The sequence below is a fragment of the Theropithecus gelada genome, chromosome 19 (genome assembly GCF_003255815.1).
Source record: "Theropithecus gelada isolate Dixy chromosome 19, Tgel_1.0, whole genome shotgun sequence".
In the NCBI taxonomy this organism is placed as follows: domain Eukaryota; kingdom Metazoa; phylum Chordata; class Mammalia; order Primates; family Cercopithecidae; genus Theropithecus; species Theropithecus gelada.
In genome coordinates, this window is record NC_037687.1 from 32,340,297 (window position 1) to 32,365,702 (window position 25,406).

The 25,406-nt window shown below is 52.1% G+C and overlaps 1 protein-coding gene across 2 annotated transcripts; it reads right to left on the minus strand.

Moving 5' to 3' along the window:
- Positions 1-1,935: 1,935 nt before the first annotated feature.
- HSPBP1 (HSPA (Hsp70) binding protein 1) lies at positions 1,936-24,952 on the minus strand. 2 transcript variants are annotated; one of them, XM_025367247.1, is made up of 8 exons: positions 24,608-24,952; positions 23,951-24,275; positions 20,489-20,693; positions 17,266-17,490; positions 6,311-6,466; positions 6,066-6,162; positions 5,466-5,577; positions 1,936-2,393 (listed from the first exon to the last, which is right to left on the minus strand). In XM_025367247.1, exons 2-8 carry the CDS (start codon positions 24,179-24,181, stop codon positions 2,319-2,321), a joined length of 1,101 nt encoding a protein of 366 aa, XP_025223032.1. In that variant the 5' UTR covers positions 24,182-24,275; positions 24,608-24,952; the 3' UTR covers positions 1,936-2,318. The 2 variants fall into 2 exon arrangements, with proteins under 2 accessions (XP_025223032.1, XP_025223031.1); XM_025367246.1 differs by lacking the exon at positions 24,608-24,952 and having other exon boundaries at positions 1,938-2,393; positions 23,951-24,430.
- Between the last annotated feature and the right edge of the window lie 454 nt (positions 24,953-25,406).

A 25,406-nucleotide genomic window follows, 5' to 3' on the forward strand; every position in this document is an offset into this window, starting at 1 on the left:
ATCAATGAAGCCCAACTGTGTTAGCATATTTCAAGTCTCCAGTGGCCTCCCATCTGCTACTGTCTGTTGATCAAACAAAGTCACATAATCCGGCCAGGCTCGGTGGCTCACGCCTGCAATTGCAGCACTTTGGGAGGTTGAGGTGGGTGGATCATGAGGTCAGGAGTTTAAGACCAGCCTGGCCAACATGGTGAAACCCCATCTCCACTAAAAATACAAAAATTAGCCTGGCGCGGAGGCAGGCGCCTGTAGTCCTAGCTACTCGGGAGGCTGAGGCAGGAGAATTGCTTGAACCCGGGAGGCGGAGGTTGCAGCAAGCCGAGATCGTGCCACTGCACTCCAGCCTGAGTGACAGAGCGAGACACCGTCTCGAGAGGAAAAAAAAAAAAAAGAGAGAGCAAATTCACCCCTTCTTTGCCTTCTTTGTTCTATTGAGATCCTCAATGGATTGGATAATGCCAGTTCACATTGGTGAGGGAAGATCTTTATTCAGTCCACTGATTCAAATGCTAGTCTCTTCCAGAAATACCCTCATAAACACACCCATAATGTTTTACCAGCTATCTGGACATTCCTTAGCCCAGTCAACACCTGAAATGAACCATCACAGAGAGGCATTTCCTTTTCCTTTTTTTCTATAGGGATGTTTTGTCTTTTACCAGCATTTGGCTTCCTTGTTTTTCTCCACAATGTGATGGCATCATTGCCACATTGTTTTAACACAGAGGTCAGGAACTGAGGGATAGGGATGTGGCTATTGTCCCTACCCTTCAAATGGAAGCTGGGAAGTTGTGGGGGCTTTAAGGACTGAAGTCTGGATTTCCACCCAGCAGAACTCACAGATAAACAACTGTGTTTGCATTAGAATTGGAACTTTTTATTTTCTTTTTCTTTTTCTTTTTTTTTGAGACGGAGTCTTGCTCTGTCGCCCAGGCTGGAGTGCAGTGGTGCGATCTGGGCTCACTGCAAGCTCTGCCTCCCGGGTTCATGCCATTCTCCTGCCTCAGCCTCCTGAGTAGCTGGGACTACAGGCACCCGCCACCACGCCCTGCTAGTTTTTTTGTATTTTTTAGTAGAGACAGGGTTTCACCATGTTAGCCAGGATGGTCTCGATCTCCTGACCTCGTGATCCACCCGTCTCGGCCTCCCAAAGTGCCGGGATTACAGGCTTGAGCCACCGCGCCCGGCCAGGAACTTTTTTTTTAAGAGACAGGGTCTGGCTCTGTCGCCCAGGCTGGAGTGCATGGCACGATCACAGATCACTGCAGCCTCGGACTCCTGGGCTCAAGCAGTCCTCTCGCCTCAGCCTCCTGAGTAGCTGGGAGTACAATTGGAACTTTTTTCTTGAGACAGGATCTCAGATCCTGCATCTACCTCTCAATTTGTCCTGGATTTAGGAAGAGGGGTGATAAAAACCAATCCAAAAATCCCAGATGCACAAGAACAATCTACACAAAAGTAATGAGTCTGACATCAAATTGTCCTAGGAAACCAGTACACAAGAAACAGGAGGATTGGCCGGGCGTGGTGGCTCACGCCTGTAATCCCAGCAGTTCGGGAGGCCAAGGAGGGTGGATCACACTTAAGAGTTCAGAACGGAACCTGGGCGTGGGTATCTAAGCCGCCAGCTCTTGGCCCGAAGACCGGCGGGCTCTGATTGGTAGAGGAGCTAGACCACCAGTGGATTCTGATTGGTGTACGAAACATATTCCCAGGGAGAGTTCTGATTTGTGGAGCTAATGTCACATGACTACCCTACAGCAAAGGATGCTGGGAGGGGAAATGGCGGCTACCCTAGGGAAGATTTAGATGTCTAACCTGGGAAATTCCTCAAACCTAGAATTCAGGTTTGCCAGGTGGCCGAAAAAGGACAGATGTCCCACGCACTCTTGCTCAGGAAAGGCAGGGAAGATTAAATGACACAATGGCTCTGTAGATGATAAACAGCAACACTTTTATTATTCCTCCAGTGGCTCCCCAACTCCCTTAAACTCGTGCCCCTCCTCCCGTCCCCCATGCACCCTCCAAAGGAGGTGACAAAGGCGGCAGTGAAGGAGGAGGAGAAGGAAGAGAAACACCTTTATTGGAAGAGCTGTGTGGACAAGAGAACGGGGATAAGAGTGAGAGCATGGGAGGTGGGATCCAAGGAGCTGGTGCCTTTCTCAGCGGCCCTTCCAGGGACTGCACAGAGACAGGCTGGCACGCCCTGGGTCCAGGCACCTAGGCCGTGCAATCCCTTGGGAGAGGGCCTTGTAGGTGGGGAGGGAGGCAAGAGGCCTGGGGTTCCCACGGAGAAAGGGGCAAGAAGCCACCCGGTTTCACCGATCCATGCTGTCGTCCGTCGGGCTGGAGAAACAGGTCTGTAGCAGCTTTTCGCAGAACTCCAGCTCCTCCTGGATTGGGCAGGGGCAGGGAGCAAGCGGCCTGAGTGCAGAGGCCAGACCCTGCCTCCAACATTCTTGGCACCCAGAGGTGACTCCTCTTCTCTCCTGGCCACCACCCACCCCCGCCACCAGAGGTTAGAGTTCTCTAATCACTGCTCAGATCCATGATTCACTGTCTTCACACTGGTGTCTGAACTACTTGAACTAGAACCCGAGGTCCCCCAGACTCGTCTCACTCCATTGGTCTGCCTCATATCAGCACTCTTGGGCTCTTTCTAACTCCCAGATATTGACCACTGTTCAAAACTTTCTACAGATACAAACCCCAGAAACCATGAAAGAAAGCACTGACAGGTTAAACTACGTAATATAAAAGATACTCCCAGGGCAAAAAAAAAAAAAAAACAGAAAGAAAACGAGGTTGGGGAAAAATATTTGTGATTCATAGCACAAATGGCTAATATACTTAACACTTAAAGAGCTTAAAAAAATCCTTCGCAAAAACCATCACCCAATAAATAGATAAGTGGGCAAAGGATGAGAACAAACAGTTCACAAGAAAGAGAAAAGATGCCAAATTTCACTCATGGGAGAAATGTAAACTGGACTGGAGTACTACTTTTCTTTTCTTTTCTTTTTTTTTTTTTTGAGACGGAGTCCCGCTCTGCTGCCCAGGCTGGAGTGCAGTGGCCGGATCTCAGCTCACTGCAAGCTCCGCCTCCCGGGTTTACGCCATTCTCCTGCCTCAGCCTCCCAAGTAGCTGGGACTACAGGCGCCCACCACCTCGCCCGGCTAGTTTTTTGTATTTTTCAGTAGAGACGGGGTTTCCCCGTGTTCGCCAGGATGGTCTCGATCTCCTGACCTTGTGATCCGCCCGTCTCGGCCTCCCAAAGTGCTGGGATTACAGGCTTGAGCCACCACGCCCGGCCTGGAGTACTACTTTTCAACAGTCGGCTTGAAAAAAGGTCAAATGGTTCATCGAGGCCACTTTATCCTGACCAAGATTTGGGGAGTTGGGCACCCTTATGACTGGAGTGTCAATGGTTGAACTTCTGTGGAGAGGAGCTTCGTGATAGCTAATGAAATGGCCCTTAACCCTTTAACATACCTGACCCCAGCCATTTCCCTCGTAGAAATTGTTCTACAGACATATGAAATAACATATACAAAAGGTTATTCTTTTAGCAGTGTTTGTCACAGTGAGAGTGTAGAAACAACCTGCATAACCACACTACAAAAAAGAGGCCATCCGCACTGTACAGCTGCAAAATAAAAGAGCCGCAAGCGAGACATGCAATGCCCGCAGAGCAAGGGGCAGAACAGCCATCACAGCGTGGCGGGCTTATTTTAGATAACACAGAGAAAAAGGAGAATTCGTATGCACCTTTGTTCGTGTGCACCTAATATCTTAGGAAGGACACCTGAGCAACTGGGTAGCTAGAGGGAGGGGCAGGAAAGAGACTTTTCACTGTTTACCCTCCTGTGGGTCTTGTATTTTCAACCATGTGACTACAGAACCCACTCAGAAAGCATTAGTAAAATCTATTATAAATTTAATTTCAATGTTTCCACGGGTATATACATAAGTCAAAACTTCTTATGTAGTACACTATTTTTTTTTTTTTTTGAGACGGAGTCTCGCTCTGTCGCCCAGGCTGGAGTGCAGTGGCACATCTTGGCTCACTGGAACCTCTGCCTCCCGGGTTCAAGCGATTCTCCTGCCTCAGCCTCCTGAGTAGCTGGGATTACAGGCGCCTGCCACTACGCCCAGCTAATTTTTTGTGTTTTTAGTAGAGATGGGGTTTTACCATGTTGGCCAGGCTGGTCTCGAACTCCTGACCTCATGATTCGCCCACCTCAGCCTCCCAAAGTGCTGGGATTACAGGCGTGAACCACCATGCCCGGCCATGTAGTACATTCTCAATATGTACAGACACTTCACAGTGTCTACACAGGAATGAACTCAATAGAATAGAATGTCCCAAGGAGGTGGGTGCGTTTGCTAAGCTCGGCTTTGCTGAAGCACCAGCATTGATTCATTCGCTTCAATAAAGTAATACATTACTTAATCAATTAAGTATCTGAATTTTAATTAGTTGTGATTTAGCATTTGTTACTTATCTAGTTATCAAATGAGTTATTTGCCCCTTATCTATTTAATTAAATATCTGATGACTTGTTATTTGTCACTTGTTATTTACCTAAAATAACTGTTTATTATTTGCCATTATAATGGCAATTATATCTTGTCACCCTAAGAGCAGCCCTTAGGACCTCCCTCTAGAGGCCTCTCTGACCCCACCCTATCGCCCGCCCCATCCCCTGGCTCACTCAGGAGCCCGGGCAAGTCACTGCCCCACAATGGGCCTCTGTTTCCCCTCTGCAGAACGGACCTCATGCTGCCCCTGGCCCAGGGTGGGTGCTGAGGGGCTCAGCACAGGGCCTGATATGTGTCAACTCTGGTGTGCTGTTCAGAGCTCCAGCATCATCTGATTAGAAATGGCAATTATATCTTGTCAATTTAAGGAAATAGTTAATCATTAAGACATTTGAGTGATATTATATTTAATTTACATTTATTTAATATAAACAACTGTATTAGGTAATTTAGATAATAATTCAGTGACTTGGTCAACCCTTTAACAGTCTCAGAGCTCCTGTCTCCTTGCTGTCTCTCCTACTCTGACACAGCACGGGACGAATGCTAGGCATGAAATAAATGTCTGCTGAATGCAGGATGAGTGAAACGCACAAGAACGCAAATGAAAGCCTGAACCAGAGGACCCAAGAGCCCCCAAGGGCAAGGACTGGCTGGCTCTGCCCCTACTAGGGTCCCTACTACCACACTTGGTCTAACCTGGGGAATTCCTCACCCCCAGGCCCCTCCCCCTCACACCTGATCCTCCTCACACCCTGTCCCTTCCCCAGCTCACCCGGCCCTTCTGGAGCTGCTGTCCCCTCCCCCGGCACATGATCCTCTTTGAACCCCATCCCCTCCCCACACACCTGGTCCTCCTGGAGCCCCTGTCCCCTGCCCCTCACACCTGGTCCTCCTTGCACCCCGTCCCCTCCCCATATACCTGGTACTCCTCATGCTGCTGCAGCAGCTGACAGCGGTGGCGGAGAAGCTCCTCCAGGCCCAGTTCTGGCTCCCGACACTCGCGCACGCCCTGCGGGAAGTCTGTCACCAGGCTGTGAGGGACATAAGAGCAACCCTTAGGACCTCTCTCTAGAGGCCTCACTGACCCCACCCTATCGCCCGCCCCGTCCCCTGGCTCACTCAGGAGACCAGAGAAGTCGCTGCCCCACAATGGGCCTCCGTTTCCCCATCTGCAGAACGGACCTCACGCTGCTCCTGGCCCAGGGTGGTGCTGAGGGGCTCAGCATAGGACCTGATGTGTGTCAACTCTGGTATGCTGTTCAGAGCTCCAGCATCATCTGATTAGACACTAATTCACTGGTGGGGGCGTGTACAAAAGCCTCTCTCCCTCCCCCAGGCCTCTGTGCCAGCCCTACTGGTGAGGAAACTGAGGCTCCCTGACTCCTACTTCTTTCTGGCCCCACACCCTTCCTCTCCACAGGGAAGGTCCTGACTCCTGAGTCCCTACGGGCTGATTCCTGAGCCACCCCCACCATGGGGCACCCACCCCAGGCCCCATCCTCTCAAGGAGCCAAAGTACCTGCACAGGGCTCCAAGCACGTGCTCGTGGAAGGGGCTGTGCTCTGTCCGCACCAGGGCCACCAGCTGCTGGACCATCCCCATGGAGCACAGGGTCCCTGGCGGGAGGGCTGCAGGGGTCAGAGGGGCAGCCCCACCCATCTCCTATGCCCTCCCCGGGATGCCTGTTCCTCCCCTGCTCCCACACCTGCACCCACCCCAGGGCATCTGCTCCCCACTCCTGCCCTCACTCAAGGGCTGCCACACCTTTGTGTTCGGGGTGGCCCACCAGCAGGTTCTGCAGCAGAAATGCCGATTTGACCTTGAGCTTCTGCACCTGCTGCTGCATGGCCCGCATCAACACAGAGAAGCCGTCCAGGCGGAGGAACTGCAGCAGCCCAGCCTCCTGCTCTCGGACCAGACCTAGGAGAGGGGGACAGAGTCCTGAACTATCATCACCACTATCATCACGACCACCACCACCATCACCACCATCACCACCATCCTCACCACCACCACCATCACCATCATCACCATCACCATCCTCACCACCATCACCACCATCCTCACCACCACCACCATCATCACCACCACCATCTCTATCACGATCCTCACCACCATCACCATCATCACCACCATCACCATCATCCTCACCACCATCATCACCATCACCACCATCATCACCACCACCACCATCCTCACCACCACCACCATCACCATCATTGCCACCACCATCTCTATCACCATCCTCACCACCATCGCCACCATCATCACCACCATCACCACCATCCTCACCACCACCATCACCACCATCTCTATCACCATCCTCACCACCATCGCCACCATCATCACCACCATCACCACCATCCTCACCACCACCATCACCACCATCTCTATCACCATCCTCACCACCATCATCACCATCATCACCACCATCACCACCATCACCATCTCTATCACCATCCTCACCACCACCATCACTATCACCACCATCACCATCGCCTCCATCATTACCACCATCACCACCATTACCACCATCACCTCCATCACTACCACCATCACCAACACCACCATTACCATCTCACCATCACCTCCATCACTACCACCATCACCAACACCACCATTACTATCTCACCATCACCTCCATCACTACCATCACCACTACCATCATCACCACCATCACCATCACCACCACCACCATCACCACCATCTCACCATCACCTCCATCACTACCACCATCATCACCACTATCACCATCACCACCACCATCACCACCACCATTAACAATATATTCATTGTCAGTCATCATCACCATCATCATCACCACGAACCACCACCATCATTACTTGCCAAGGGCCGGCATATGCAAGCATCATCTTTTTTTGAAGTATGTTTTTGAGACATAATTCACAATCCACACAGTTCAGTCTTTTAAAGATATTCACAGGGCTGTATAACCATCGCCACTAACTCTAGGAAATGTTCATCACCCCCAGAGGAAACCCCGTACCTATGAGCAGTCATTCCCAATTTCCCCTCCCCCTGGGCCCTGCAACCACAGACATGCTTTCCGCCTCTGTGGATTTACCTGTCCCAGACAGTTGATAGAAATGTGTTCATAAAATATGTGACCTTTTGTGTCTGACTGCTTTCACTCAGCATGGTGTTTTCCAGATCCATTCATGTTATAAGTGGTATCGACACTTCATTCCTTTTCATGGCTGAATAATATTCCATTGTATGGATATACCACGTTTTATCCATTCCTCCACTGATGGAAGCATCATCTCTTTTTATTTTTTAATTTTATTTATTTACTTACTTATTTATTCATTTTGAGATGCAGTCTTGTTCTGTTGCCCAGGCTGGAGTGTGCAGTGGAGTGATCTGGCTCACTGCAACCTCTGCTCCCTGGTTCAAGCTATTCTTCAGCCTCAGCCTCCCAAGTAGCTGGGATTACAGTAACCTGCCACCACACCCAGCTAATTTTTGTATTTATAGTAGAGATAGGGTTCCACCACATTGGCCAGGTTGGTCTCAAGCTTCTGGCCTAAAGTGATCCACCCGCCTGGGCCTCTCAAAGTGCTGGGATTACAAGCGTGAGCCACTGTGCCCAGCCGCATCATTTTTTTTTTTTTTTTTTTTTTGAGACAGAGTCTCACTCTATTGCCCAGGCTAGAGTGCAACGGCAAGATCTCGGCTCACTGCAACCTCCGCCTCCTGGGTTCAAGCCATTCTCCTGGCTCAGAATCCCAAGGAGCTGCGATTATAGGCGTGCACCACTACATCCCGCTAATTTTTGTATTTTGAGTAAAGACAGAGTTTCACCATATTGGCTTGGCTGGTCTTGAACTCCAGACCTCATAATCCACCCACCTCAGCCTCCCAAAGTGCTGGCATTACAGGTATGAGCCACCGTGTCCAGTCCACATCATCTTTTTTTTTTTTTTTTTTTTGAGACGGAGTCTCACTCTTTGCCCAGGCTTGAGTGCTGTGGCGTGATCTCAGCTCACTGCAACCTTCGCCTCCCAGGTTCACGCCATTCTCCCGCCTCAGCCTCTGGAGTAGCTGGGACTACAGGTGCCCGCCACCACGCCCAGCTAATTTTTTTTTTTTTTTGTATTTTTAGTAGAGATGGGGTTTCACTGCATTAGGCAGGATGGTCTCCATCTCCTGACCTCATGATGCGCCCGCCTCGGCCTCCCAAAGTGCTGGAATTACAGGCGTGAGCCACCGCGCCCGGCCATCTTTTTAATCCTCACAATTATCCTGGAGGGTGGGCTTTCAGAATTCTATTTTACAGATGAGGAAACTGAGGCCCAAAAGAGCCAGGCTACACAGCATGCATGACCTTTATCCAGAGGGCAATGAGAACTCTGGAAGGCCTCCCAGCAGGATGAGAACTGACCTTTGGGGGGCACCTCCAGTAAGGTGCTCGCTCCTTGGTAAGCTCTAGGTCTGGGCTGCCCAAGAAGAACAGAAGCCACTAGTAGCTTGTGGCCACTAAACACCTGATATGTGGCCAGTGCAACTAAGGAAAATAGTTGTTCATTTCATTTAAGTTCAATTCATTTAAACTTAAAATGAAAAACTGAAACAGTGTAAAATATTCTCTAGTAAACACAACGTTGACCAGGCGCGGTGGCTCACGCCTGTAATCCCAGCACTTTGGGAGGCCAAGGTGGGCAGATCACTTGAGGTCAGGAGTTCAAGACCAGCCTAGCCAACATGGTGAAACCCCATCTCTACTAAAAATAAAAAATTAGCCAGGCATGGTGGCAGGCGCCTCTAATCCCAGCTACCAGGGAGGCTGAGGCAGGAGAATCATTTGAACCTGGGAGGTGGAGGTTGCAGTGAGCTGAGATCACACCATTACACTCCAGCCTGAGCAAAAAGAGCGAAACTCCATCTCACACACACAAAAAGAGAAAACCAAAAAGAAAAACATACACAACGTTGTTGCTCTGGTACACTCCACACCACCACTGAAAACTCACATCTGAGTTGTGATGTGCTTTATTTGTAAAATGCACACACTAGGTTTTGAAGACTTAGCATGGCAAAAAATATAAAGTGTCTCATTAATATTCCATGTTAATCACACATTGAAATTATAATAGTTTGGACAGATTGGGTTAAATATTTATTTTATTTTATTTTATTTTATTTTATTTATGTATTTTTTTGAGACAGAGTCTCACTCTGTCACCCAGGCTGGAGTGCAGTGGCAGTTGGCTCACTGTGACATATGTCTCCTGGGTTCAAGCAATTTTTTTTTTTTTTTTGAGACGGACTCTCGCTGTGTCGCCCAGGCTGGAGTGCAGTGGCACGATCTGCACTCACTGCAAGTTCCGCCTCCCGGGTTCACACCATTCTCCCGCCTCAGCCTCCGAGTAGCTGGGACTACAGGCGCCCGCCACCTCGCCCGGCTAGTTTTTTTGTATTTTTAGTAGAGACGGGGTTTCACCGTGTTAGCCAGGATGGTCTCGATCTCCTGACCTCGTGATCCACCCGCCTCGGCCTCCCAAAGTGCTGGGATTACAGGCTTGTGCCACCGCGCCCGGCCGGTTCAAGCAATTTTTATGCCTCAACCTACCGAGTAGCTGGGATTACAGGCATGCCCCACCACACCTGGCTAATTTTTTGGTATTTTTAGTAGAGACGGACTGTCACTATGTTGGCCAGGCTGGTCTTGAGCTCCTGGCCTCAAGTGATCCACCTGTCTCAGCCGCCCAAAATGCTGAGATGATAGGCGTGAGTCACCGCGCCTGGCCAAATGTTATTTAATTAGGGAAAGAAAAGAGAACAGGCATGCAGGGAGTGGAAAACGCGAAGACTTCTCTCATTCAATCTGTAAGCGAGGCCTGTCAGCTCTGCCTTCAAAATATACCCAGGAGAGACCTGTCCCCTTTACGCCAGGGTTTTTCCACCTGGGCACGGTTGGTATCTGGGGCCAGATCATTCTGGATTGGGAGGCCCGTCCTGTGCATTGCAGGATGTTGAGCAGCATCCCTGGCCTCTACCCAGTAGATGCCAATAGTCCCTCTCTCCCAGCTGTGACAACTAAAAATGTCTCCAGACATTTGTCTAAATATCCTGTGGAGGACATGATTGCCCCCGTTTGAGAACCACTGCTCCCTACCACAACCTTGATCTCCTGCCTAGGTTATCGCCATAACCCCCTGGCTCACCGCCCACCTTCCACCCCCCCTCGCCACATTCACCCTCTTCTCTGTGCAGCAGTTGGGGGCAGGGATCACAGTGTGGCTGCCGTCATTTTTGGAGAGAAAGCCAAAGTCATCACTGCAGCCCACACATCTCCCTTAAAAAAAGTTACGCTTATTCAGCGCTAAAAAGAAATGAGCTATCAAGCCAGGAAAAGACATGGAGGAACCTTAAAAGCAGATTACTAAGCCAAAGAAGCCAGTCTGAAAAGGCTGCAGATTGCATGGTTCCAAGTATATGACATTCTGGAAAAGGCAAAACTATGGAGACAGTAAAAAGCTCGGGGGTGGGATGACTAGCTGGAGCTCAGAGGATCTGTAGGGCAGTGAAATTCCTCTGTATAATACTACGGGGGGGGATCCATGTCATGATACAGTTGTCCAAACCCACAGTATGTACAATATCAAGAGTGAGCCCCGGTGTCAGCTGTGGACTCTGCATGACAATGCTGTGTGCATGCAGGTTCTTCGATTGTAATAAATGTGCCATTCTGGTAGACCGTAACAAGGGACCACTTTGGAGTGGCTCAACAGAGGGGGAGCGAGTCCATCCCCTCCTGTCCTGCTGGCAAGGGCAGGGGCACTGCCGCCTCGGGCAGCGGGAGCTGAGGGGATGTAGTCTGCAAGTGGCTCCCAGCACGGAACTCCGGTAATGGTACTGGACAGCCACACAATGGCATACCCTGCAGCCACCAAAAAAAAAGGACAGATGCCACTGAATCGTATACTTTAACATTTTCATGCGAATTTTACCCCCAAGCAAAAAAAAAAAAAAAAGGGCATCCGAGCTCCCAGAGCTCTTGCCCTGCGTCATGGACAGTTTTCGTTGGGGAAGCCAACCACCATGTGCTGAGGTCGCTCAAGCAGCCCGAGCTTCTTGCCAACAGCCAGTAAAACTCTGCTAGCCCCGGGGCAAGCCACGGTGGAAGCCCATCTCTGGCACCCCTCCCTCGGAGGAGGATTGTGAGGGATTAACGAGGTGCAGCGCACAGGGCTGAGTGCAGTCAGACCTTCGGGTAACGCGGCCCGGCTCACGGCTGACCACAACCTCATGAAGACACAAAGCCAGAAGCAGCCCTCCTTGATGGGGGCCACTCCTGCATTCCTAACCCACAGGAAGGGGAAAGATAAGCTACTGTGGCTTCAGAAAAAAGGACAGAGGCAGGTCAAGGTGTGCAACAGTCAGGATGGTCCGCCCCAGCCATGCACATCCGAGGAAAAGAGATGAATCTGTGTGTCTATGTGTGCACATACCACACACGGCACACTCCACATATGCACACACCACACACCCTGTATACACCCACCACATACACACATCCCACACACCCCATGCACATCCATACACCACACATACGCACCACACATACACACCCCAAATGCACCCCATATACCCCACACACTGCACGTGCCCCACACATATACATACACACCCCCAGCACACACATCCCACACACATACACACACACTCCCCATACCACACACACCTCCACATCTATACCACACAACCACACACCCCATGTACACGCTCCATACATACGACACACCATATACCCCACATACACACCATACACACCCTACACATGCACCACACACCCACTACACATACACACCACACACACCCACATTTGTCCTTACAGATTTATCAAAATCTCTGGAAGCAGAAACTGGCATGACAGTGGTTTTCTCTGGAATGGGGACCAGGTTTGAGGACAGGGACCGTTTGCTATGTACTCTTTTGTACCTGGTGAATGACGTGACTGTCTCACAGATTTTTTAAAATATGTAATGACTTTTTTTTTTTTTGAGACAAGGTCTCACTCTGTCACCCAGACTGGAGTGCAGTGACACGATCTCAGCTGACTGCAAGCTCCGCCCCCTGGGTACACGTCACTCTCCTGCCTCAGCCTCCCGAGTAGCTGGGACTACAGGCACCCGCCACCATGTCCTAATTTTTGTATTTTTAGCAGAGATGGGGTTTCACCATGTTGGCCAGGATGGTCTCGATCTCCTGACCTTGTGATCTGCACTTACAGGACGCTGGGTCAAGGAAAAGACAAGATAGAAGCAGAGGCGGAGAAAGATGGTGAGGTGNGCTGGGACTACAGGCACCCGCCACCATGTCCGGCTAATTTTTTGTATATTTAGTAGAGACGGGGTTTCACCGTGTTAGCCAGGGTGGCCTTAATCTCTTGATCTCGTGATCTGCCCGCCTCGGCCTACCAAAGTGCTGGGATTACAGGCGTGAGCCACCGCGCCCGGCAAGACTTCTTTTTTAATGTAAGCTGTTGGAAGAAAACTCTGCCAGCCCCTCTCTACCCTGCTCTGGCCCTCAGGGACACCATGTCCTTCTCTCTGCCCTTTGTGGCCAAGCTGCCCCCATGTCTGTCGGTCCCTCTATCTCCCTGGTTTTGGCTGCGACTTTCCAAGTGCCACCTCCTCCAAAGCTCCTTTCCTCACCTCATCAGAATGCTTCCTTCTTTCGGAATCTCCTCCTACCCAAATCCTCCCTGTTCTCCTCCCAGCCTCTGCATGGCTGGGGCCACCATCTGCCGGGAACACAACACTGATTCCAGGGCTCAGGATACATGGGGGTGAGGGAGAGAAAGGGGGTGTTGGACCCCCCTCGCAATCCCCATTTCAATGACCACATAGGCTGCTGGAGTTAAAAAAATAGCCAACCTCAGGCCAGGCACGGGGGCTCACACCTATAATCCCAGCACTTAGGGAGGCTGAGGCTGGTGGATCATCTGAGGTCAGGAGTTTGAGACCAGCCTGGCCAACATGGTGAAACCCCACCTCTACTAAAAATACAAAAAAAAAAAAATTAGCCAGGCATGGTGGTGTGTGCCTGTAAACCCAGCTACTTGGGAGGCTGAGGCAGAGGAATCCCTTGAACCAGGGAGGTGGAGGTTGCAGTGAGCCGAGATTGCGCCACTGCACTCCAGCCTGGGCAACAGAGCGAGACTCCATCTCAAAAAACAAAAAAAGAAAGGAAAAAAGCCAACCTCGGACAGATTAAATGCAGAGTTACAATATGACCCAGGAGCTCCACTGCTAGGTATACGCTCAAGAGAACGGAAAACAAATGTCAATGAAAAGACCTGTGCAGCCATGTCCACAGGAGCACGAGAGCCCAGAGAGAGATGGAAACCAGGGACTGTCAGCAGACAGGCGGAAGGAGAGGAAGGGCATGGTGGACCCACGCAACAGGACACATTCAGCCGCAAGAAAGAGCACAGCACTGCCACCCCCGCCACCACTCGGGGACCTCGCGCTGTATGAAAGGAGCCAGTGGNAAAGGAGCCAGTGGCACTGCCACCCGCCACCACTCGGGGACCTCGCACTGTATGAAAGGAGCCAGTGGCACTGCCACCCGCCACCACTTGGGGACCTCGCACTGTACAAAAGGAGCCAGTGGCACTGCCACCCCCGCCACCACTCGGGGACCTTGCATGGTATGAAAGGAGCCAGTGGCACTGCCACCCCCGCCACCACTCGGGGACCTCGCACTGTACAAAAGGAGCCAGTGGCACTGCCACCCGCCACCACTCGGGGACCTTGCGCTGTATGAAAGGAGCCGGGCACAAAAGGCCTCAGAGTGTGGGATTCCATTTGTACAAATGTCCCGGAGACGGATATCCTTAGAGGCAGTAAGTAGATTCATGTTACAGGGGCTGGGGGAGAGGATGGATGCCGACTGATTGCTTAACGGGTACAGAATTTCTGCCTGGGGGAGAGGATGAAAATGTTCTGAAATTTTGGCCAGGCGCAGTGGCTCACACCTGTAATCCCAGCACTTTGGGAGGCTAAGGCAGGTGGATTGCCTGAGGTCAGGAGTTTGAGACCAGCCTGGCTAACATGGTGAAACCCAGTCTCTACTAAAAATACAAAAATTAGCCAGGCGTGGTGGCAGGCGCCTGTAATCCCAGCTACTTGAGAGGCTGAGGCAGGAGAATTGCTTGAACCTGAGAGGAGGAGGTTGCAGTGAGCCAAGATCACGCCATTGCACTCCAGCCTGGGTGACAAGAGTGAGACTCTGTCTCAAAAAAAAAAAAAAAAAAAGGAGGCCGGGCGCGGTGGCTCAAGCCTGTAATCCCAGCACTTTGGGAGGCCGAGACGGGCGGATCACGAGGTTGGGAGATCGAGACCATCCTGGCTAACACGGTGAAACCCCGCCTCTAGTAAGAAATACAAAAAACTAGCCAGGCGAGGTGGCGGCGCCTGTAGTCCCAGCTACTCGGGAGGCTGAGGCCGGAGAATGGCGTGAACCCGGGAGGCGGAGCTTGCAGTGAGCTGAGATCCGGCCACTGCACTCCAGCCTGGGCGACAGAGCCAGACTCCGTCTCAAAAAAAAAAAAGGAAAGACAGAAAAAAAGAAAATGTTCTGAAATTAGTGACTGCCGACAGCCATACCACCCGAACGTGCCTGATCTCATCTAAAATTAGAGAGTGATGATGGCTGCACAACACTGTGAATATACTAAGTACTATGTTGTTTTTTGGTTTTATTGTTTGTTTTCAGACAGGTCTTGCTCTGTCACGCAGGCTGGAGGTGCAATCATGGCTCACTGCAGCCTCAACTTCCCAGGCTCAGGTGATCCTACAACCTCAGTCTCCTGAGTAGCTGGAGTTACAGTCACGCACCACCAGATCCAGCTAATTTTTTAATTTTTGTAGAGACAGGGGTTTCCCTATGTTGCCCAGGCTGGTCTCAAACCCCTGGGCTTGAGCAATTCTCCTGCCTCGGCCTCCCAAACTGTGGGGATTCCAGATGTGAGCCACCATGCCTGGCCAAAAGTACTAAGTTACACACTTTATTTTATTTTTATTTATTTATTTTTTTTTTGAGATGGAGTCTCGCTCTGTCACCGGGGCTGGAGTGCAATGGCCGGATCTCAGCTCACTGCAAGCTCCGCCTCCCAGGTTTACGCCATTCTCCTGCCTCAGCCTCCCGAGTGGCTGGGACTACAGGCGCCCGCCACCTCGCCCGGCTAGTTTTTCGTATTTTTTAAGTAGAGACGGGGTTTCACTGTGTTAGCCAGGATGGTCTTGATCTCCTGACCCCGTGATCCACCCATCTCGGCCTCCCAAAGTGCTGGGATTACAGGCTTGAGCCACCGCGCCCGGCCAAGTTACACACTTTAAAAGGATGAATTGTGTGGCCTGTGAATTACATCTCAATAAAGCTGTCAGGGAAAATAAAAGGAAACAGCCCAGTGGGGGCGCTAGTGCAGCACATGCAGGCAGGCATCCAGCACACACGAAGAGCTCCCCGGGCTGGGACCCTGGTTCTGTGTGTCCTCTCCAGACCCCCAGTGAGCCCAACTTCAGCAGGTGTGCATAAGGATTCAGCCAAGCAACACCTGGCATGGAGAAACTGCCCCACAGATGTTGGTTTTTGTCCCATCCCTGGCCCTGACCTGGCCCCTGTGTCCCAGGAGGCAGTGCATGGGGGAGTCCTGGCCAGCTCTGCCCTGTGGAGCTGCACAAACCTGGCCATGTCCCTCTGCCCACACCTCAGTTTCTTCCCCTGTCAAATGAGGATGCAAACGGTCCCACTTCACAGGCCATTAGGATAAAAAGAATTTGTGGCTGGACATGGTGGATCACACCTGTAATCTCAACACTTTCAGAGGCCAAGGCGGGAGGATCCCTTGAGGCTAGGAGTTCAAGACCAGCCTGGGTAACAAAGCAAGTCCTGTCTCTATATAGGTTAAATTTAAAAGAAAATAATAAGCCGGGCGCGGTGGCTCAAGCCTGTAATCCCAGCACTTTGGGAGGCTGAGACGGGCGGATCACGAGGTCAGGAGATCGAGACCATCCTGGCTGACACGGTGAAACCCCGTCTCTACTAAAAAATGCGAAAACTTAGCCGGGCGAGGTGGCGGGCGCCTGTAGTCCCAGCTACTCAGGAGGCTGAGGCAGGAGAATGGCGTAAACCCGGGAGGTGGAGCTTGCAGTGAGCTGAGATCCGGCCACTGCACTCCAGCCTGGGCGACAGAGCGAGACTCCGTCTCAAAAAAAAAAAAAAGAAAATAATAAGAATAATTCATGTACAGCAGGGGTTCTGACCATAGGGCTTTCTATGACATCTGGGGGCATCTGCGCTGTGGTAGGTGGGGTGACAGTATCTCTCCATGGCATGGAGGCCACCCACTAGATACTGCTCAATGTCCTGTAGTACATAGGATGGCCCCTGAGAGAGTGAACCAGCCCCAGTGTGAACAGTGCCCAGCTGAAAAACTGCTGCGTGCAAAGCGTTCACGCTGAGGGCCGGGCAGTCTCCTCCCAAAGTGGTCATGTCTGCTTCGTGGCTGGCCAGGGGTTTGGCCGAGTGCAGCACTCACTCTGCCTGCAGCACTCAGTGGCCAGAGGCCCAACAAGCATGGGAATAAACGAGTGAAGGCGATGCCTCTCCCTCTGCCCCAGCAGATCCCGAGGGCCCACCCGACACCCCCCCAGCACCCCTGCCCCCAGCCCCACCCGGACACTCACAGGAGATGGCGAAGAGGGCCTTGACGCGCACTGTGTCGCAGGCGTCGCGGTCCAGCAGCCGCAGCAGCTTACGCAGGGCGCCCAGGCCCAGCACCTGCTCCTGGATGGCTGCCACGTTCTGGCTGCACGTGCCGATGAGCTGTGCCGCCCGCCACCGCAGCCCCGCAGCCCCCGCCTCCAGGTACCGGCCCACCAGCAGGTGCATGCCCGACAGCTGGCAGAAGTCTGTGCCACAGAGGGGAGCAGAGAGAGGCCAGATGTTAGGGACTGAACTGTGCCCCCCAAAATGCATGGGTTGATGCTCTGACCCCCAGGACCTTGGAATGTGACTGTTCTTGGAGATGGGATCTTCAAAGAGATAATTCAGGTAAAATGAAGTCCTCAGGGTGGGCCCTACTGCAATCTGACTGCTGTCCTGATAAGAGAAGATGAGAACACAGACACCCACAGGGGGACAACATGGAGGGAGGACACAAAAAATGCCTTCTGCAAGCCAAGGAGAGAGGGGCTCAGGAGAAACCAGCCCTGCCCACACCCTGATCTCAGACTTCTAGCCTCCAAAGCCGTGAGAAAATACATTTCTGTTTTTAAAGCCAGTAGTCTGTGGTGCTTGGCTAAGGTGGCCCTAAGCCGACTACCACAGCTGCTAAGGCCGGAAGAGCCAGGCTGGCTCCCACAGGGACCTGGTTCTCTCCAAACACCCAACCAGAGGTCCCTCCAAGCCCAGTACAACTCGATTCCATCGGCACTTGGGGCATTAGGGCCCCAGGCTCCAGACTACTAAATGCCAGGACTGATCCTGGTTTTTGTGACAATCTGAATGTCCCCAGGGTCAGCAAACCACAGCCCACCTCCGGTTTTTATAAATAAAGTGGCACTGGAGAGCGTAGCCGTTGCTCAAAAAGTGAAACACAGATTCCGTGACCGAGCAATTCCACACCAAGGTACAGACTCAAGAGAACCAAAAGTAGGGACTCAGATACTTACACACTCAGGTTCATGGCAGCATCATTCACAAATGACCCAAATGTCCTTAAAGGATAAAGAGATAAATAAAAACTGCTCTAGCCATACAATGGAGTATTACTCAGCCATAAAAAGGAATGAAGCAGCTGGGCGTGGTGGCTCAAGCCTATAATTCCAGCACTTTGGGAGGACAAGGTGGGCAGATCACTTGAGTCCAGGAGTTCCAGACCAGCCTGGGTAACATAGCAAAACCCCGTTGCTACTAAAAATACAAAAATGCCAGGCCTGGCCAGGCACGGTGGCTCATGACTGTAATCCCAGCACTTTGGGAGGCCGAGGCGGGTGCATCATGAGGTCAGGAGTTCCAGACCAGCCTAGCCAACATGGTGAAACCCCATCTCTACTAAAAATAGAAAAATTAGCTGGGCGTGGTGGCGGGCGCCTATAATCCCAGCTACTCGGAAGGGCAAGGCAGGAGAATTGTTTGAACCCAGGAAGCAGAGGTTGCAGTGAGCTGAGATTGCGCCATTGCACTCCAGCCTGGGCGACAGGGTAAGACTCCGTCTCAGGAAAAAAAAAAAATTAGCCAGGCCTGATGGCACGCACCTGTAATCCCAGCTGTTTGGGAGGCTGAGGTATGAGAATCACTGAAACCCAGCAGGTGGAAGTTGCAGTGAGCTGAGATTGCACCACTGCACTCCAGCCTGGCAGACTGACTAAAAAAAAAAAAAAAAAGGAATAAAGCTCGGACACACACCACAACATGGGCACGCCTTTAGCACAATCAGCCAGACACAAAAGGTCACATGTTATAGGCATCTATATGAAATGTCCAGAATGGGCAAATTCATAGACCCAAAACACCGATTAGTTGTTGCCAGGGGACCGGGGGAGGGCCTGCCTAATGGGTGCTGGGTCTCCTTTGTGGGCAATGGAAAAGTTCCGGAAATAGAGGTGGTGTTGCACAACACTGTGAATTGACAGTAAGTGGTAGAAACGGCCATGTGGGAGGATGTTCCCCTCAGCCCACCTTCATCAGCACTGCGCATCCTCATTAAAACAGAAAAGATACACATATATATTTATATTTATATACAGAGACGGCACCTAGGCCAGGGAAGAAGTGGTATCTTTGGCTTTCGTTCTCATTTGATTACTAATAAGGTGTAAAATTGCTGCTGCTGTGATTGGACACTCAGCACAGTGCTTAGCACACAGCAGCTGCTCAACAGATATTTCCTGAACAAGCAAAAAATGAATGAAAGAGCAAAGTCGTTAAAAGCCATCCTGTGGACTGGAGCGGGAGTTCTCTGCCGGGTTAAGACTGGGAAACACTGGGGAGAAGTAAGCTGGGGGGTGGCAACTGCACTGCGGGTGTTCTCAGGGCACTAAATGCACTCACAGAGGAGGGCTTCACAAACGCTGTTCAGCCCCTGTCCAAAATGAAGACACCTGACTCCCATGCCTGACATGTTACGTGTACTCTGTGCCTGGGGTTGTGCGGGCCTGGGGGTTTCTCTCAGCCCATCCTCACAAGCCTGTGTACAAGAGGAAGTCACCAGGACCTGCCCAAACCAGACTGCCATGTAGCAGCATAGCCTGAACTATGAACCAAGGAAGTGACACCCCAAATCCACACCCTCAATGGCTACACCACACAACCCCTCCAAATGGAAGGGGGCTCTCCTCAAACCTTCTGTCAGCTCTGCTGCTTGCGGTAAAACAGCGTTTAACTCGGTCTGCAAGGCCCTGCCCACCCCCACGCTGTTTCCTACGCCTGGCCCCTCACTCACTCTACTCTGCCTCAAGGGCCTGGCTGCTGTTCCTGAACACACCAGGCGCGCTCTGGCCTCAGGGCCTTTGCACTGGCTGTTCCCGCGGTCTGCAATGCTTTTCCCAGAGATCATCCCACAACTCGCACCTCACTTCAGGTCTCTGATCAAACGTCGCCCCGGAGAGGCCTTCTCTGCCACCCCACCCATGCCACTTTCTCTCTTGTACTCTGGGGAGTGGCAGTGGACACCCAGAGGACTAGGAGAGAAACAGCCATCTCAGAACTGATCAGGGAAGTGGGGGACCCCACCTGCCATGAGGGCGAGGAAGAGCCTTGCTCCTTATGGCAATGGAGGCAAAGAGGCTGATGGTGAGAGGGCAGCAGGGAGGCTGATGGTGTGATCCCCAAGAGTAGGGGCAAGAGCTGAGAGGCAGCAGGACATGTACAGAGAGGCAGGACGTCCCGGTGGGGGAAGTGGGGTACCTGCGGCATTGTCCATGTTCTCACACAGGTCGGCCAGCAGCTCCAGGGCCCCCTCTCGCTCTTGCTGGTCGGCTGCCTGCTCAGCCTCCCCAGCAGTGGGAGGCATGGGCTGTGACAGCACTCGGAGGCAGCTCTTCATCTGCTCCACCTCCTCCCGCTGGCCTCGGAAGGCAGCCGACATGGCCTCCTGCAACCACTGACGCCTCTGGGGACCAAGGCGAGGAAGAAAGAAGATCAGTCATTAATTAAAAAGGAACAGCCATTAATAAAGACAGCCAACTGAGGGCTGATGTTCCTTCAGTCAACAAATATTGGCTGGGCGCTGTGGCTCACGCCTGTAATCCCACCACTTTGGGAGGTCAAGGTGGGCAGACTGCCTGAGCTCAGGAGTTTGAGACCAGCCTGGGCAACACGGTGAAACCCCATCTCTACTAAACTACAAAAAGTTAGCCGGGCATGATGGTCCGAGCCTGTAGTCACAGCTACTCCGGAGGCTGAGGCACGAGAATCACTTGAACCTGGGAGGCAGAGGTTGAGGTGAACCGAGATCGCAATATTGTATTCTAGCCTGGGCGACAGAATCAACTGAACATCTATTTTTTTCACAGACACTTTTCTAGGTACTAAAGGCAGCCCTGGGCCAGACAGAAACCCCTACCCTGGGGGTGGGGCTCACATTCAGGTTGAAGAACAGTCAATAAAGAAAATAAGCAAAAGTGTAGCATTTGACATGGTGAGATTATAAGCGTTCTGGGTTAAGTAAGATTAAGCACAGTGGGGGATCTGGAGTGCCGAACTGTGGCTACAGAATTAAACAGGTCGGAGCCGGGTGCGATGACTCACACCTGTAATCCCAGCACTTTGGGAGGCTGAGGCAGGAGGATCACTTGAGCCCAGGAATTTAAGAGCAGCCTGGGTAACATGGCGATACCCCATCTCCACAAAAAAAAAGTTTTAAATTAGCTGGGCATGGTGGTGCATGCCTGTGGTCCCAGTTACTCAGAAAGCTGAGTGGAGAGGATGGCTGGAGCCTAGGAATTTAAGGCTGCAGTGAGTGAGACCTTGTCTCTAAAAAAAAAAAAAAAAGAAAAGAAAAAGAAATGGGTTGGTCATTGAGGGTCCCAGGGAGGCGACTTGAGAGAAAAGCAGTAGGTGAGGGACTGAGCCAGGCCACATCTAGAAGTGGTTGCAGGCAGAGGGAACCACCAGGAGGCCAGTGTGGTGGAGGCAGAGTGAGCAAGGAGAAAGGGAGCGGGGAGGGGAGCAGGTGATATTAGGTCTTGCAAACTTTTGTAAAAACCTGGGATTTCCCTCTGAATAGGTGTGGGAGCTGCCGGAGGGCTCTAAGCAGAGGAGCGGGGACACCTGCATTGCTGTTGATTGAGAACAGATGGAGGAGGGGCAACGGCAGGTGCAGGAATATGAAACAGGAGGCTACAGCTGGGAGCAGGCAGGAGAGAAGGTGGTGTGGAGCGGGAAGGAGAGAGGAGTGGGGAGAAACGGTCAGACCCTGCACTTATTTTGAAAAGAGAGCCCGTTTGATTTAGTGAGATACGAGGTGTAACAGAAAGAGAGGTCAAGGATGACTCCGAGGTCTCTGTTCTGAGCAACCAGGAAAAGATGGAGAAATGGTGTGAAAAGCAGGTTTGGGGTGAGAAGAGCAGGGATTTCAGCTCATTTTCAAATGTGTCAAATTTGAGGGATCTATTACACACCCAAGGCAAAAGACTGAGGAAGCTGCCTGAAGCCCAGGTGGAGGTGCAGCCCGGACCAGGATTTCCCAACTTCAGCTTTACTGACACTTTGAGCTAGATAGTTCTCCGTGGTCCGTCCCATGAACCACAGGATGCTTAGCAGCATCCCTGGCCTTCACACACTGGATGCCAGTATCCCCCTTCCTCCAGTTGTGACAACCAAGAATGTTTCCACACCAATTGTCCCCTGGGGAATAAAAATCACCCCCAGTGAAGGATCACTGGCCTAGAGATATAAATTTGAGACTTGTCAGAATAAAGCCTTACAACAATATGAGGCCGGGCACGGTGGCTCACGCCTGTAATCGAGCACTTTGAGAAGCTGGGGCAGGCCGATCACCTGAGGTCAGGAGTTCGAGATCAGACTGGCTAACATGGTGAAACCCCGTCTCTACTAAAAATACAAAAATTAGCCAGGCATGGTGGCGTATGCCTGTAATCCCACCTACTCGGGAGGCTGAGGCAAAGGGAATTGCCTGAACCTGAGAGACAGAGGTTGCATGAGCTGAGATCACACCACTGCACTCCAGCCGGGGCAACAGAGTGAGACTCTATCTCAAAGAAAAAGGAGATGAGCGCTAATAAGTGACTGCTGGAATTTTGGGGGGTGAGGGAGGGGAGCAGAGGTCTCCTTAGTCACAGTTCTAAGTAAATTTGAGTGAGCTATTTAATGTTTCTGTGCCTGTTTCATGCCTCACTGTCGTAAAGGTTCAATGACGTCATGTACATAAGTGGGTTAGCATAATGCTCTGTATACAGTAATTGCCAATTAAACATTATATATAATAACTATTCCTATTAATCTACAAAACAACTCTATGAGGTATATTTATTATTGTTATCCCCACTTCACAGACGAGAAAGTTGAGTCACAGAAAGGTTGAGACTTACCCAAGGTCACACAGTCAGCAATTGACAAAGCCTGAAATCAAACCCAAGCAGTCTAGGCTGGGCGTGGCGGCTCACATCTGTAATCTCACCACTTTGGGAGGCTGAGGCAGATGGATCACTTGAGGCCGGGAGTTCGAGACCAGCCTGGCCAATATAGTGAAACCCCTTCTCTACTAAAAATACCAAAATTAGCCAGGCATGGTGGCTCATGCCTCTAATCCCAGCTACTAGGGAGGCTGAGGCATGATAATTGTTTGAACCGGGAAGGCAGAGGTTGCAGTGAGATTGCGCCTCTGCACTCCAACCGAGACTGTGTCCCCCACCCCTACCCCCCACCAAAAAAAAAAAAAAAAAACAAGCACTCCGACTACAGAGCCTGTGCTCTTCATGAAAACATACTGCTGTCTTCAGAAGCACTGTCTGTATGCTGGACACTGTGTGCAGCCCTACTTAAAGTAGAACCTCAGAACTACCCTATACCATAGTTATTATTATTATCAATTTGTAAATGAAGAACTTGAGACTCAGAAAGATGAAGTAATATATCCAAGGTCACACAGCTGGACAATGCTGAATCCAGGTCGGTCTGGCTCTGGAGAGGATATGTCCCCCTCTCCCACTCTCTTGAGATCTGACCTTCAGTCAACGACGACCCCATCTAGCACAAATTATAGCCTACAATGCCTCCACACTTGGACTCCTGCCACCCACCCAAGAAGACCCTAGTCTTCTTGTGGCTCCCCAAGTCACACTTCCCAAGGCACCTCTATCTGTCTCCAGGCCCCTCACCCCAGCTTCTTGGGTCCCCATCTTTTACCTCCTCACTCATGGGTTCTGGAGGAGGGTCTGGCTCTTCAGAGCCCGCGGTGATGGCCATCTGCAGCAAGCCTTGGAGGTTGCGTGGGGGCCGGGAATTGCCCGAGCCCCCAGCCGAGGAGCCGCCGCCGCCGCCGCCCCCGCCGCCGCCGCCGCCCCCTGAAGAGCAACCCTGGGAGGCCGGGGGCAGCGCCAGGGGCAGGCGGCTGCCTCTTGAGCCTTCGTCTGACATGGGCCGTTTGTGAAGAAGGGAAGAACGTGTTAGGGGGAGAAGGTGGTCACCGCTGAAGCAGCTCTGGCGTCCTGATGGGTCGATTCTTGAGGGTCTGCTGAGAAGGTGGCGTTTTAGGGGAGCTCGGCGCCCCCCCATGACCCCAAACGACTCTGCCCCCAGCCCACTCAACCACAGCCCCTTTTCCTTCCCTCATACCCACAGGACCCTTCCCCAAAGTCATAAGCCCCTCCTTTCTCCCTAGCAACACGCCCCACCCACTCTCCTTGGCAACAACCCCACTTCCCCATCTCCAATGCGTGCGTCCCGTCTCTTAGCAACCTCACTGCCCCGCCTCCGTAGCAACAAGCCCGCCCTTTGGTCTCCTTAGCAACAAGTCTTCTCCCTCCTCTCCGAAGAGGGGCGCCGGAATAGGGCGGATCTCACCTCCCCGGGTCCTCAAGCCGCCGCTGCTCCTACGGACAAAGTCGTCCGCACCTGACTCTACTGGGCGCCGCCATATTAACCGGAAATACGCACGGTTTCACCCGGAAGTGCCTGGCGTACCCACCCAATTTCGTGCCGTGGATGCCACTGAAGCTGCTTGCCAGACTGTTATTCTCTTCTCACCTGGCCGGATACTGCCCTCGGCCCCGCCCCTCCCATCCAGGCCCCGCCTCCAAGCTAGGACGCACCTTCGTGCGGGCCCCGCCCCTTCACGCTCAAGTCGCTGGTCAAAGCTCCGCCCCTGGCCCAGTTTTCGCGCCTCAGCGAGTCCCGCTCCCGATCTTTATTGCAAGCTCCACCCCTGTTCTAACGTGTGCCCCGCCCCCAGGTCTGACCCCGCCCACACTACTATTCCCGCCCCTGTTCTAGGTGTTTCAGCCTCTCCCAGTTAGGCCCCGCCCCCTTTCCAGACCCCTCCCACTCATTGCTGTGGGTCATCCTTAGAAGGTTTGGGGCCTCGCCCCCCAATCTGACTTTCGCCTCCACCGGGGCCACCACCCCATCTACTGGAGCCCTGGGGTCCCAACTGTAATGGCTAGCCTGTGAGCCTTGGGCCCCCGGCAACCCCTCTCTCGGCCTCAGTTTCTCCCTCTGTCAAATGGAGCTGCGGCATGGACCCGTCTCATCACCCAGCCTCTCGCTCATGGACTCTTCCCCATGTCCTGCCAGGTGGAGAGGAGAGGATTCTTGAGACCTGGAGCCGGAAAGCAAAGTGCCCCAGAGCCCAGCAAGATTCAGA

Bases quoted from the DNA above. Each gene is read 5' to 3' on its own strand.
- HSPBP1 (XM_025367246.1), bottom strand. From the start codon at position 24,319: ATGGGGGGGCGCCGAGCTCCCCTAAAACGCCACCTTCTCAGCAGACCC. The intron at 6,467-17,265 runs GTGAGTGTCCGG...CCCCTCTCCTAG, and splicing joins GGCCCTCTTCGCCATCTCCT to GTCTGGTCCGAGAGCAGGAG. The intron at 6,163-6,310 runs GTGTGGCAGCCC...CCCTCCCGCCAG, and splicing joins GGGCCACCCCGAACACAAAG to GGACCCTGTGCTCCATGGGG.